The following is a 12,968-nucleotide window of genomic DNA, read 5'->3' as shown; positions in this document are numbered from 1 at the left end:
ACTTGGTTAGTTAGCTATATCCGTGCAGATGACATCACTGATCCGCTTCACAACTTTGTACGGGCCTTCCCAGCTACACTGAAATTTTGATGGAATACCTTTCCGCCGTTGAGGGTTGCATAACAGTAACAAATCTTTCTCCAATAAACCTTCCGAATTGTTGTTCTCGTCGTACCTGTGTTTCATATTACTACTCATTATCCTAGTTCGTTGTCTCACACTCTGTTCTTTGGCCACTGAAATACTTCGAAGAGCTTGAGCTTGGCAGATTGGCTTTGAACAATCAGCATCGTTCCGATGTGTGATACAATTATCACAGGACATTCAATAGTTGGAACAAGTTCTCGATATTTACATCTGGCTCGCTCTTGCTCAACTCCTCCAGCTTTGTACTTAAGACCACCTGCTATTGGAACCACTAGGGTACGGTTGCCAGACGTACTGATTTAGGCAGGACAGTACTGAATTTTCACACGCTGTCCTGAATTTTCACAATTCGCAATTCAGTACGCAAATGTCCTAATTTTTTACAATTCTGTCCTCATTTGTACTGATTTTTCTATCTCGACATATTTAATCGCAAAACTTCTGAAGTTTGTTCACATGATTAAACATTTTTTTTTGATTTTCATGATCAGAGTCGCCCTGTTCTGTTTTACAAATGTTCTATTCCACTTCGTTATCATACACATAAATACTAAATAAAGTAAAAAGAGTTGCAAACGCTTTGAAATACGCGAAGTGCTTTGCAAAAAGCAAGTACATTGGAAAAAAAAAGTTATCTGGAAAAAAAAATTCCAGTACAATGATAATAAATTTGAAAAATTGAAAGTATTTCGTTTAGGGAACGAAATGAATTTCTCTCAATTCACGGAAATAATTAATGATTTTTATATTAGAGACATCGATTTAAATATGCTGTTTGATGAATTTGTTGCCTTAAAAAATTTCTTACAAACGACACAAATAGTTCAAGTTTTGAAAATAAATGGATACCATTTTTCAGTAGTGGCTCTTTTCCCGTTTGAAAAAATTGTTAACGTTATTTTCTCAATTTCACATTCCAATGCAGCTGTTGAGCGAATTTTTAGTTTAATGTTTGCAGCGTGGAGTAAAGAAAGAAATCGCCTTTTAGTTAAATCAATTGAAAGTGAACTTCAAATAAAAGTAAATTTTAAAATGAATTGCGAGGAGTTTATTAAATTTTTAAAAAACAATGACGGCCAACAACTAATCAAAATGGCACAAAAATCAAACAAGTATTAGGAAAAAAGCATATCCGTATGAATATGTAGAAAATATTTTAATTTTATTATACATAAATATATGCTGTAAATGTTACAATGTATGAATCAATCAGTATGTGGATATTCATACGTGAATATAATGGAACTTATTGATCTCTAAATAAGTATAAGCGTACAAGAACGCCGTACATGAATAGTATGTACCTAAATATGTAAAAATTTATGTATAATTTCTTTTTTAATGTATGCTTAATAAAACTCGCTGTGAATTATAGATATTTTGTTCTTAGCAAAAGTGTACTGAATTGTACTGATTTTTTAGAGCTGAAATAGGCGAATGTACTGAATTTCCCCTAAAGAAATCTGGCAACCCTACACTAGGGTCAAGACCGCAATGAAGCGTAATTTGACCTGCTTCCCACATTTGAAGCATTTGATAACTCTTTCACTCCGCTTTTGCGATCCTTTCAGTGCCTCCAAGATTGTGTTCACCCAGTCTGGCCTTTCTACTTCCACACGGCGTGCTGTTTCCTGAGTCAGTGCATGTGATAACGTTTCAGCAAATGTTGATTTTGGATTCGCATATGTAGCTCGTTTCGTTTCGACATCCCGTATTCCATTTATAAAGCTCTGAATTTTAACCCTCTGGGTGTATTCCACGGAGGCGTCCGCATTGGCGAGATGAGCCAATCTTTCAACATTCGACGCAAACTCCTGCGGTGTTGCAACTCAGTTTGGTATATCTGTCCTTTCATAACGTCTCTCGACAGCAGCCATCATAAATCAATGCTTCATAACTGTTCCGCTCGTACTCTGGAATAGTCTGTAAGATTTCAGCTGCTGGCCCTTTCAAAGCCACGAACAGTGCAGCAACTTTATCTTCAGAATTCCAGTTATTTACTACTGACGTCTTCTCAAATTAAAGCTTAAATACCTGGGAAGGAACAGAGCCATCATAAGATGGAGTTTTTATCTTCGAACTGCTTGCTGAAACAGCTGGGCTTCAAGTTTTGCAGAGATCTGCGATGATACCTGTGCTAAAATTTGTCCCGACATTTCGAATATACATTCCTCCTGTGCTTCAATCCTGGATGCTGTTTATGACGCCATTTCTGAAAAACGTGCCTCTTGTCGTGTCTCCTGTGTTTCCATTTTGGATGTTAAACGTGTCTCATGCGATTCCAGTTGTGATGTCATATATGTCTTCTGTACTTCGAGCTGTGCTGGCATATCGGTTGATATTTATAACGACATTTGCTTCAGCACTGCTAGTATCGCGTTAGTGTCAACAGTTGCCAATGGATACGGGGTCTCTATCTTCTTCTCCATTTTAGTCGCTAACTGTTCCACATCAGGATGAAAACTGTGTTCATCGACGTCGATTTCTTTCGATTCCATACCTTCCCTTATTCGCGTTTGTAGCTCAGATTTATTGCCAGTAGTATTCAATCCACGGGCTTCCAACTCCTTTTTCCGTTGCTGATTATTCAATTCACTCAACTTGGCCATGACCTTGTCGTCCTCTGGAATTTATTCAACAATTCCTCTTCTGACACCGATTGTAATGAATTATGGGTATTTCTGATTACACTGGATCACAAATTCCAACTTTTTTCTGCACCAGGGACGCCATTATGAAATTCCTATGTAAAATCATCCCCTGATTCCGAAAATTTTATTTTTAAGTCTATAGTAACGTTTTTGAGATATTTGCGAATTACCATTAAAAAAAAAAATTGGTCACTTAATCATATATATCTCAAGAATGAATTGAGCCATTCCAAAAGAGTTGTAAGCTTTTAAAAGGTAATACAAAATTCTATAAACTGTGCATACAACACTTTTTGCTAGGTCCTGCAAATTCAAAGATAACGAACAATCATTACGGATTTTTTCAATTTATTTTGTAAAAATATAAAAAAAATGTTTCTCTGCGAGGAAAGATTTCGAAAACTTTTTATTTTTTTCTCTCTAAGCTCTGTTTTATTACAAAAAAAATAAGCTTTCGTTCAAATCGATGGACTAATAAAAAAGTTATAAGCATTCAAACAAATATATCCATATAGTAAAACTTAAGTACCCTACAAATAATAGCATATGTACATATGATTCTGTCTTAACTCTATGAGCTTATTTTATAATTGAAAAAGTTATGTGCCTTGTTTTGACGCTTATTTAGATTAGCATCCGTTTCTCTAATGAGAAACCAACAGTAGTCACCCATCATAGCGATATCCCAGAATCCTTGATACCGACTTTCAATCATTTTCATTTGCTGGTGAACCCTTTCGCCATGCTCGCCACTTTCGTCGCCAAGATTTTGCGGGAAAAAATTTAGATGGGAGTGTAGAAAATGAATTTTTAAAGACATATTTACTCCTGAAAGAAAACAAAAAAGTTAATTAGATAAATACATAGGTGACACATTAGTATATAATTTTCTTAGGCTGGATTTATCTTTCAATTCAGAACAAATGTTTTGTTTACATTTTTCTCGTTCTTGTTTGTTCGGAACTGGACGATGAATTCAGATTTAGGGCTATATATTCTCATGTAAATTTAAAAATTTTAATACACATTTTTTGTTTATCGGGCAGATGGGTTTTATAGTTAACTGAGAAAACGGTCTTAAATATGTTTCTTTATTTACCCATTTCCGCATAGTTTTTGATTAAGTCGTTCACTATCATCTCATATTTAAGACTTTTGGGTTTACCTAAACGAGAAGTAACGACCTTTTCAAAAGAATCCCACGCTGCTTCCTCCACTGGTGTCTTCAAGTGATGAAAAGCTTCGCCTGCTTTGTCCAAAGCCTGGACAAAGTTTTTGATAAGGCCGAGCTTGAAGTGGAGCGGAGATAGAATTATTTTTTCCTTCTTTATAAGTGGGGAGTATTTTATGTTATCCACCCCAACTTGGAACTGAATTCGTTCTGGCCAATCCTTTATGATGTAGTGGTCTTGACGAGCTCGGCTATCCCATTTACATAGAAAGCAACAGTATTTTTTGTATCCAATTTGTAGACCACATAGCATTCCAACGACTTTAAGATCGGCACATATTTTCCAATCATGTTCTTCGTATTTGATTAATTTGAGCAATTTTTGCATTATCTCATACGTTTCCTTCGTATTTACTTCATGCGCGATCGGGATAGATGGTCTTTGGTTGCCAATATGCAATAACACGGCCTTTAAACTTAATTTATTGCCGTCTATGAACAATCGCCACTCTATTGAATCATATGGTTCACCAAACTGTTTGAATAGACCAACAATGTCTTTGCAGTAACAAACACTGCTGTCCTCCTTCGTATAGTACTCGGAAAATTGTTCGTGACGAGTTCTATAATATGTTACCTTAACATCGGATGAAACAAATGTAAATTGTTGCATACGAGAGGCGTGTAGTTCGGCCTTTCCCTTTCACAATTCCAAATCCTTTATCCAATCATTGAGTTGTGCTTGTGACAAACAGTTTCTTTCGTTTTCCGTTTGAAATCCAGTACAACATAATGCCGCGTAATCAGATACTTCTGTTGACAATGAAACTGGATTCGGAACTAAAGTTAAATTTGATTCTGGCAATGTAGCTTCCGTTGAATTTAGTTCTGGTAATGATACTGTAGATACGCTCGCATAGGTTACTTTTCTTGAGTTTCCAACCCCAAGTACTTTTGTAGTACAAATATAGCAGTCCGTTGAATGGCAAGTTGGTTCCCTCCACTGCATTTTTGTAATAAATTTCATATGTCGCCTAAATAGATAGTTTCAGAAATTAGTCAGCTATGCATTAAAAGGGAGCAAATTCCTTATTTTTACAACGCACCTTGTTTCGGTTTCCGATAAAATCAATTCGCCTCGACATGTGGTGCACACAGTATTCGGTGTCCATGGTTTTTCGTTGTTTTTAGGATCAATTCCAAAATACTTATAGTATGTAACTTTCAAAGGATTTGAAAACACACATCGCATCCTTTTAACGATAAATTGACCGCAGATGAAACAACATATCTGGATCATTTGTACACTCAAACTCTCGCACACTTTCATTCATATTATGTTTTTAAGTAAATGACGATTTATAAACTGCAATTATAAAGAGAACAGTATCCGGCGAGCCTTGCAGTTATGTAGGAATAGTAATAAGAGTAGGATTAATAGAAGAGAGTAAAATACTTAAAGGCGGCAACCTTGTTAAAAGGTGCCGAAAATAAAGAGAATTGGTAACCTTGTAACTGGTCGAAGTAATATCGAAGCGTCGGTTGGCAGGTTCAAACAATACCGACGATTAAGTTAAGTTTTTTTTTCTAATGTAACCACCGAAACGACCGTACGCTAATATGGCCGCGTAGTAATAAGTTAATAAATTCAAATGTACAGTTTTTTAAAAGAAATGAATTCCATTAAACATTCAAACTGCATACGTAATCGGTTGTGTTTTATTGAAAATCCTACATATATTATGAATGAACAAGGCGCATGTACTATTATTTATACTTAGATCAAGTAAAAATTCAAGCCTACCTTTACAAAAAGGTTCCCTAGCTCTACAAAGAAAACACTACCTGTCTTAAAAATATGCTCTCGCTTGAAAAGTACCTGGGTTTGAGAAAACGACACTAACAGTTGTTTGTATCTAATAACCCTTCGAAAATCTACCTGTTAGTTAACATAGATATACGAATACTAACACATATGTACCAGTGGGGTACTTAAGTATTAAATGGATATATTTATTTATTTATTTATTTAAGCCAATCAGCATACAAATCTTATAGGCTATTTAGACATATATATATATATATATATATATATATATATATATATATATATATTAAACAATAATACTACATTTCAAATACTTTATTTATAAAGAGTAGTTAAAGAACTTAAAAAGCGATCTTTCGAACCTGAAAAATCTATCTCGATAAATCTAGCAATTCTGTTGAACTCAATTAAAGCTCTAGTAATTGGAACATTTTTCACATAAAGAGCTTTAGAAATACCAACATGAAAGAACTCGGAGCTACGCAGCGCTCTAGCTGGAATGTTTATTAGAATCCTTTCAAGGAGCACGGGACAATCAACTACACCCCGAAACCAATCAAAAATGAATGACAGCGACAAAATTGTTCTCCTGCTCTGCAATGATTTTAAACTAATCAATAAGCATCGCGCTTCATAAGTCGGAATAGGCTCCGAGAAACGTAACTTGCGTAATGCAAATTTTAAAAATACCTTTTGGATGCGTTCAATTCTTACAAGATGGATGAAGACCAAATGAAGCAGGCATACTCAAGCTAGGAACGCACAAATGCCGAAAATAACTGCTTGAGCGTATAAGGGTCGGCAAAATCCGAGCTATGACGTCTAACAAAGGCCAGCATGGCATACGATTTTGAAATGCAAAGGTTAATATGGCTTGAAAAAGTAAATTTCGAGTAGAAAATTACTCCTAAGTCTTTAATTTCACTTACCCGCGACAAGGGCGTATTAGATATATGATATGAGGTATCAATGATATTCATACGTTTCGAAAAAGTAATATGAAAACACTTACTTATGTTGAGTGTTAGCCGATTATTTTTACACCAGTTACTTAATTTATCCAAATCTAATTTCATCAATTCGGAATCATGAAGGCTATTGATTATAGAATATATTTTAAGGTCATCCGCTTACAGCAGAAATCTTACTGTAAAAAAGCAAGAGCAAATTTCATTGATAAACAAGACAAAGAAAATTGGGCCCAGAATGCTTCCTTGTGGAACACCGGAGCAGGCACGAACGGGAGAGACCTAACATTGTCAACCACCACCATACAGTGACGATTGTATAAGTAGGATTCAATCCATCTCAGGAAGACAGAATGGAATCCCATCAGGGCTAGTTTTTTAGTCAGAATTGAATGTGCAATCCGATCAAATGCTTTAGAAAAGTCAGTATACACTGTGTCAACTTGACATCCTGACTGAAAGGCTGCGATGCAGTCATCAGAGAAAATAGCCAAGTTAGACACAGTTGAGCGTCCCGGAAAAAAGCCATGCTGTTCTGGACATTCAATATTCTTGATAAAGAAAAGTTGTTTCTCTTGAATAATGCATTCAAAGAGCTTTGCTGTGGCGGATAGTTTGGAAATAGGCCTATAATTGCTAACGTCATTTTTATTGCCACTCTTGAAAATAGGTGAGATCAGAGCTAATTTCCAAGCGTTACTTGAATGGTTATAACTTTTGTATTATTCCATCCAATTTGTTGAACGAAAGCTAATTTTTTTTGTAATAGTACAGAGCTTAGAGAAAAAAAAACAAATCTGCAAAAAAATAAAAAGTTTCCGAGATCCTTCCTCACAAAGTACAAATTTTGTTATATTTTTACAAAAAAAATTGAAAAAAATCCGTAATGATTATTCGTTATCTGTGAATCTGCAGGGCCTAGCAAAAAGTGTTGTATGCACAGTTTATAGCAAATTTTATTACCGTTTAAAAGCTTTACGTTTTGGAATTGCTCAATTCGTTCTTGAGATATACATGATTAAGTGGACCCATTTTTTTTTTTTTTTTTTTTTGAAAAAACAGTTCTTCGTAAATATCTCAAAAACTTTACCATAGAATTAAAAATAACCTTGGATTTTCGGAATCAGGGGGTGGTTTTACATAGGAATGGCTGTAAACCAGTGTAATTTTGCACCTTCTACTAACGTTCGAATCGCTGAAGTGTTGAATAAATAACTCCAATATTCAGTATTTCAAAATGGTCTTTATTTAGACAACTTTGGGAGTAGTACAATTATACCTCACAACTTAATTACTCGTGCTTCACTAAAAGCGTGTTTTTCCTAGGGTCTAGTAATTTCGCGAAATCTGTTTGAGAACAGTTGCATCGCATACTTGGTTAGATAGCTGTATGCGTGTGTCGGTGAGAGGAACAACTTCGGCTGATGACTACATGTGTGTATGTGAGCTGCTAGTTATGTTTGTGCATGTACACAAGTTTTGCTGCTTACTGTATTTGTTGTTGTGATTATTTACTAACAGCATAGTGATGCTAATATTCGTCACAATATGTAGTATATAGAGAACGTATAATAAATCGGTAATCCTCACACAAAGTGTCACGTTTCTTGTTCTCTGTATGAGATACATAGCTGGTACCATGAATCTCTTATCTGAACAATAGGTGGTATGTAGAGATGGGATTGTCCGGGTATATACCATTTTTATAGGTAAATACCAGGAAAATACCCGGAATATTCCTTTTTGGATATTTAAAAATCTCTTCAATCGAGACTGCTTGGAATTACAATTCAGCAATTAAATTTATACGTCATTTGAAATTAAAAAAATTTCGTTCAGAATCTGAGAAAAACGTAGTTTTGAAAAATCTGCTGGGTGGTGCCTTGGTTAATTAAATTAACGATATGTGTATATACATGTACACTTCGTGAATCACGTTATCTACTTTAATCTTAGTACATACTACATGTATTATAATTCATAAACTTATTTTACCTTTCTGTTTATATTATTTTAGATCCTACGGAGTCAATCAACTACTGCCCAGAACAAAAATCCATGAAAATGGGCTCACCAGCAGTTAAGCAGCACAAGCGCCCAAGCAAGTCGTCGAACACTTCAGGGGTCAGTATGACCACTTGTCAGGTCGAAGAGAGCTTCGTAGAATCGAAGCTATTTAGTTGGATGAGACTGTTTCGGTTTGCCTCTCTACTGTGTCGTGTGGAATAAATGGGTTCAATACAAAATTATTTATTTTAATACAAAACATATTCATAAACCATTTGCCACGTTTGTGGAAATGGAAATAAATACTAGAGTAAAGAATATATCTTACATATTGGTAACGAACCAATACGCTCCTAGTTGTTTCCCATATGCATAGTATATGGAAATTATATATTACTTAGTAATCTAAAACAGAGTAGTAGAGAACCTTTTCTCATCGAATTTCACTTTATAAATTCGATATTAGGAAAAGGTTTTTAGTATTTGTTGAAATAATATTTATTGTTACAAAAGATAGACGCAAACGCAAATATATTTACATATTTATTGTAATGAATAATACCTACATACAGTAGCGCTTCTCTGTACCTTAATTATGGAAAACCTACTTACATATCGACCTATCCTAATAAGGTCGCAACTTTTAAAAGTTTTGTTAACAAAGACGTTTCTCAGATATTCTATTGATAAGCTCGTATCTCATCAAGCCGGTTAAAAAGTTGTATATGGCAAAATAAATTGTCTGTCAAAAGCAATATGAATTAAACCTAATTTTTTCCAAGATCGCGTGTTCGACAACAACAAAACTCTTAATTCATTTCACAATTCGCAAAGGATTTTAATGTACTTATAAAATACAATACAGATTTATATGTCTGTTAAAGCATAGATAGTTTATCCTCTTAGAACCGTTTTCACCATCTTTATTTAGTCACTTATCCTTAATCTATAAGTTATCGGAATTTTCGTTTTCTCACTGCTAACTGAAGTTTCGCGTATCAGTTAAGTAAAAAATGTTCGAAGATAAAGATGTTGCATGCGCGAACTTCAGGGGAAAGCAGCGGAGTTTCACAAAATTCTAGTAGGTCACTTCCACCACACAATTTAAGCACACAAAATACACTGATTGGAGTTTTAGAGTGTAAAAATTAAAATTATGAACAGATTAGCTAATAAAAAGTGTACAAAGAATTGTTAAATAATAAATACAGACAGTGTTACACTACATTCTGCTGTGGTAAGTGGTGAATGTGACCTACTAGAGGTTTTGTGAAGCTTGCTTCACACTATTTTTCGTCCCTGCAACATCTCTATCTTAAAATTGTCTCTGGTTAAGTGCAAGGAAAAAGTGTAGGCAAAAGTCAGCTGTTTGGCTTGTTTTCGTGTATTCACAATAAATTTTTCAGATTTGTTCTACGAAATATTCACAATTATCGTTTTAACCTTTGATGGTGAAAACGAAAATTTCAAATGAAGCTATCTGATAGATTGCAGGTAAAATCTAACTTAACTGGATATGGTGAAAACGGCCCTAAGCTCTTTACGAAATGTGAAAAGGAATTAAACTAAATTGAATTCATACCTCTTTTAACTGGTCTGAGATATTAATGGCTTCGTTGAGATACGGTCTTTTTAACAGAATGTCTGATTTATGTCTTTGTTAACAAAACTTAAGTTACGATCGCTCTATTAGGGTACCATAGATCGATATGTTAAGAGGTTCATAGTACAAACATGTATGTAGGTATGTATATGTGTTCTAAAATAATTTTTGAATTTTATCAAACTTATCAAATCAATACAAACTTAAGATGCTTGTTACCTTATACCAAGGCTGTATAATAACGTTATTTTCATCAAAAAATATAGAAATAATTGTGTTTTAATTTGTCGTCAATAGTTTTAACGTTATATAGTCCCGTTTATAAGTCAACCACGTAATTATACTTATGAGAAAATGAGTTTTATGTGAAAACAATCATAAGGCATTGACAAGGGAGAGGTGATGGTCAGTTTTTCAGAATAAGTTACCTTTATGGTTTTAAGCTCCATCATTTACCACATATCTAATTTTTTCGTAGATATTCAAAATCCAAGTCGTTAAAGTAGTTTGTTTTTTCGTTATTCGAAAAATGCTTCAATTGTAGATACATGGTTTACGAATAAACGGGACGATATGTCAAACGAGAAAACTTCGTTTTCAAGTTTGAGTATATTTTTGCACTCTTAAGCCCGGGTTTTCAGTGCGAGTTTAAACTTCAGTTAAAGTTGACTAGAATTTAACCTTGCCACTTTGTTCAATAACATAAAATGTTGCTGCTCATCTCAGCTTAAGCGGCGAAAGTGGCAAGGTTAAACTCTAGTCAACTATAAATAAAAATAAATAAATTTAAGACGCGATAACCTCCGAAGAGATCTAAGGCCGAGCTTCTCTTCCATTTTGCATCGTGCTCCTCTTTATTTTTCCTACAAATTGGACGGACGGGACCTACATCTTTATGCCGACTCCGAACGGAATCTGCAAGGCAGATGAGTTTTCACTGAAAGCTTTTCATGGCAGAAATACACCCGGAGCGCTTGCTTAGAAAAATGGTCTTCTAATTGAAAAACCTTTTTTCTAAAACTTTGATTTTGCTTTGCCCGGGGTGTGAACCCAGGGCATACGGTGTGGTAGGCGGAGCACGCTAACATCACACCACGGTGGCCGCAACTATAACTGTAGTTTAAACTAGCACTGAAAAACCGGGCCTAAAAAGCTCAATTTTCGTTTTCAGTATTTTGAGTATATTTGTGCAATCATAAAAGGTCAAACTTAGAAATGCCAAAATAAAAAATTTTTACAAGGTGATGGCAAAGCGAATTCAATCCAACTCGCCGAGCAGAAGAATGTCCAGTCAAAAGAAAATTTGCATTGATTTGGATTAACTGACATATTGTTGTTGGTACCAAGGCGTTGTGTCGAAATAATCTAAAAGAATCAATCCTGATGGGACAACACCTCGAACTGAATTCTCTTTGCATATTTTAAATCCATTTTTTATACCTCCAAAACAGATTTTCATTTTGAAATCTCTTTGCTAGCATTGAAAAAATTTTATTTACGACGTTGTGCAGCTCTACATTATACTAAGTATTTTATTATTGTCTCGAATGAGTAACCATCTGTTGAATACACGTTGGAAATTGTTACAAAAACTTGCCTAAAGTTCGATACCTGTTAGAAGACAATTACGATGAAGCCTTTAACATTTCTCTAAAATATTTGTAATGCTATTTAACTCCATAAAAAAAAACAAAGTTAATAATAAGCTGTTATACAACAAACATATTTATTTTTTGTTTGTTCTCCAATCAATTATTTAAGATGCAAATAAACACTCAATTTGATATGTTACAAGAAGCAATAAAACTACTAACAGTAACTAAGAAGCACTTAGTCCACAGTTGCCATTTGTACAATAAATAAAATTATAGCTTAATACAGTGGTTAACCTCTAATAAATATTCAAATGCAAACGCACAAGAGTAGCCGAGATCATTTTTAAGAAATAAACAAATTAATATTATTTCAGAACAAAAATTTTAGTTAAAAAAAGATTGAGTCACAAAGGCCAGAAAACTATAACGTCATACATCATATACTTAAGGAATGTTTGCCAACTAATATTTAGCCTTTGAGTGCTTTAATGATATGTAAATAAAACTATTAAGATAAACACAGATGCATAGTAATTTAGCTGCAGCATTTTGATATAATTTGCTGTGAATCCGTCAAAAAAGCTGCAAATAAATTTAAAAACTTATTTTAGTTTGGCTATACGCCATTAAATAGCTTAAAATAGCTTACAGTTGTTCAAATTTAAAACTGGAAATAATAAAACTATGTGAAAATCGGTAATAGTCTTATTTTAGTAAGGCTAGTGTTTTTGTGGTGTACGGCTTTTTATAACTGGTGGTTGTACCCACCTCAACGACTGCTCAACATTTGTGCTTCCTGAAAGCGCCAATGGTTAATGTGCACAAAATAAAGATAACTGTCCAGTGTTAAATAACAAACAAAACAAAATTTTGATGTTTTATGTACGGAAGCTTCCTAATTTTTAAATTTAAGATATAGAACAGTGGCGGTCAGCGCTCACTTAACACATTTTCTTTGGTTTAGTCGTCGCTGAACAAGTGCTGAACCATAGTACAGG

The 12,968-nt window shown here is 34.3% G+C and overlaps 1 protein-coding gene across 4 annotated transcripts in view; it reads left to right on the top strand.

The window, feature by feature from the left end:
* LOC137240393 (uncharacterized) overlaps positions 1–12,670 on the top strand; it is a 92,069-nt gene extending 79,399 nt beyond the window's left edge. For 3 of the 4 annotated variants that reach the window (XM_067766605.1, XM_067766606.1, XM_067766607.1), the window contains exon 2: positions 8,783–12,670. In XM_067766605.1, coding sequence (XP_067622706.1) covers positions 8,824–8,994 — 171 coding nt within the window. In that variant the 5' untranslated portion in view covers positions 8,783–8,823 and the 3' untranslated portion in view covers positions 8,995–12,670. The remainder of the gene's footprint in view (positions 1–8,782) is intronic. The other variant, XR_010949713.1, reaches the window with a different exon arrangement.
* Positions 12,671–12,968: the final 298 nt, after the last annotated feature.

This window comes from Eurosta solidaginis, chromosome 2 (assembly GCF_040869045.1).
Source record: "Eurosta solidaginis isolate ZX-2024a chromosome 2, ASM4086904v1, whole genome shotgun sequence".
Classification (NCBI taxonomy): Eukaryota; Metazoa; Arthropoda; class Insecta; order Diptera; family Tephritidae; genus Eurosta; species Eurosta solidaginis.
This window is presented reverse-complemented; position numbering and strand designations above follow the sequence as displayed.